General features: G+C 36.9%; 1 protein-coding gene across 1 annotated transcript; it reads left to right on the top strand.

Moving 5' to 3' along the window:
* Positions 1-289: 289 nt before the first annotated feature.
* LOC147524371 (uncharacterized) lies at positions 290-706 on the top strand. Its single transcript, XM_086574469.1, has one exon. It carries the CDS (start codon positions 290-292, stop codon positions 704-706), a length of 417 nt encoding a protein of 138 aa, XP_086430595.1.
* The last annotated feature ends 1106 nt before the right edge of the window (positions 707-1812 follow it).

Below are 1812 nucleotides of genomic sequence, written 5' to 3'. Positions count from 1 at the left end.
AAGTACGAAAATATAATTATTACATAATTATTAAACACATAATTGATCAAAATGCTATGTCTCTCGGGGTTTAATATTACAATTTTGGGTGTTTATCATCTACATATGTGCTGCAGTAGATGTGTTATGGAAAGAGAGAAATAGTCGTAGGTTTCAAGGTTCTTCCAAGATAGCTTCAGTCATCTTTAACAAACTGGTAAGGGACCTCAAAAATTATCTTGTTGTTATGAAGCCTACTCTAAAAGACGCGCCCTTGTCAAGAGACGTGAATGACAGACTTGGGCTCAACATGCAGTGCAAGCCCAAAGGCCTTAACAGATGTTCTTGGGACCCTCCCTTAGAGAATCGAGTTAAACTTAACGCTGATGGTAGCTTGAGCAGTCGTGGTACTAGGCATGGTGGAACGATCAAAGATAAATTTGGTCGGGTTGTTGCAGCTTACATAGGAAGTGGAGGAATGCTATTGGTGCTTTTCCAAGAATTTTTGGCAATTGAAGTTGGGTTAAGAAGATGTCTAAATGAGGGGCTGTTGAAAGTAGAAGTTGACTCAGACTCTTTAAGAGCAGTTAACGTGATTAATAAGCAGGAAAATCCTCCTTGGTACTTCCTAGACATAGTTATGGCTATCCAACTTTGTGCTCTCTTTTTTAGTTCATTACCTTTCGACATGCAGTCAGAGAAACTAACTGGGCAGCGGACTTTTTAGCTTCTATTAGCCAAGCCTTTTATGTAAATTTTTCTTCCTTTATACCACCCCTTGATGAGACCATCAACAACATTGTTGAAGAGGATGCACAAAGGAGAGTTTATGTAAGAATTTCTTAAGTAATACCACAGGTGAGGGCCTGCCAAACCCTAGCTTAACTTTATTTTTTAAAAAAAAACCCTCACTCCAAGTATATTGAAATGTGCACGTGAGCGAGGTATTTGAACAGTCTTATTCGAGTGTGTGTGAAAACTTATATTTTTACATATGTAAAACTGCGAAAAAAAAATAATAATAAAAAATAAAAAGTTAAAAAAAAAAATTTTGCCCGCATACCAAAAGTACCAAGCGCGCCCCGCGCCTCAGTTTGCACTGTACCAAGAGCGCCCCGCGCTCCATGAAATACTTATTAGGTTGAATTTTTTTGGGGGACTATCCAATTCACTTCTCGGACCTGGAGCAGTACTCATATCGTGTTCCAATCGCATAAGAACGTGGAACGGGGCTGTTGAAGATTCTATTTATAAGCGTAGCACGGGCATTTTTTCAAGTTTCAACTCCTACCACTCCCATTTTTTTATATTATCATGTTGTGTATTATTATTTGCATGATAGCCTATATATACGCATGCGTTAAATTTGTTTGCATGTTTACAATATATATATGTATCAGTGGACGTTGTTGCATGCTTAGCATCTATCTATATATGAGTGCATTGTTTTATTCAATAATTTGATTTTGTCATGAAAGAGGAGAACATTCTAACGAGGGTTAAAATATGAGTTGGGTAAGTTGTTTCTAAGCCCTTCGGGGTGAAGCTGCTCTTTATGTGACATTCGTAATCTCACTGAGTATTGACGAAATCAAATTATTATGCAAAATATGTGTTATTTAGAGTAGTATTACGTTGCATGTTTAGTTTTTACGTAAGTGATCCATTTTTGCTTATATATATAGATGGATCACATATGTAAAAACTAAACTAAACACACACACACACACACACACACACACACACACACACACACACACACACACACATATATATATATATACATATGAGTGGTTTCGATTTGCCTATTAGCGTAGATATATGTATCCGTAA

This window comes from Coptis chinensis, chromosome 1 (genome assembly GCF_015680905.1).
Source record: "Coptis chinensis isolate HL-2020 chromosome 1, ASM1568090v1, whole genome shotgun sequence".
NCBI classification, from domain to species: Eukaryota; Viridiplantae; Streptophyta; class Magnoliopsida; order Ranunculales; family Ranunculaceae; genus Coptis; species Coptis chinensis.
Note: the sequence above shows the minus strand (reverse complement) of the source record. Positions and strands in the feature narration are given on the sequence as shown.

Bases quoted from the DNA above. Each gene is read 5' to 3' on its own strand.
- LOC147524371 (XM_086574469.1), top strand. From the start codon at position 290: ATGCAGTGCAAGCCCAAAGGCCTTAACAGATGTTCTTGGGACCCTCCC.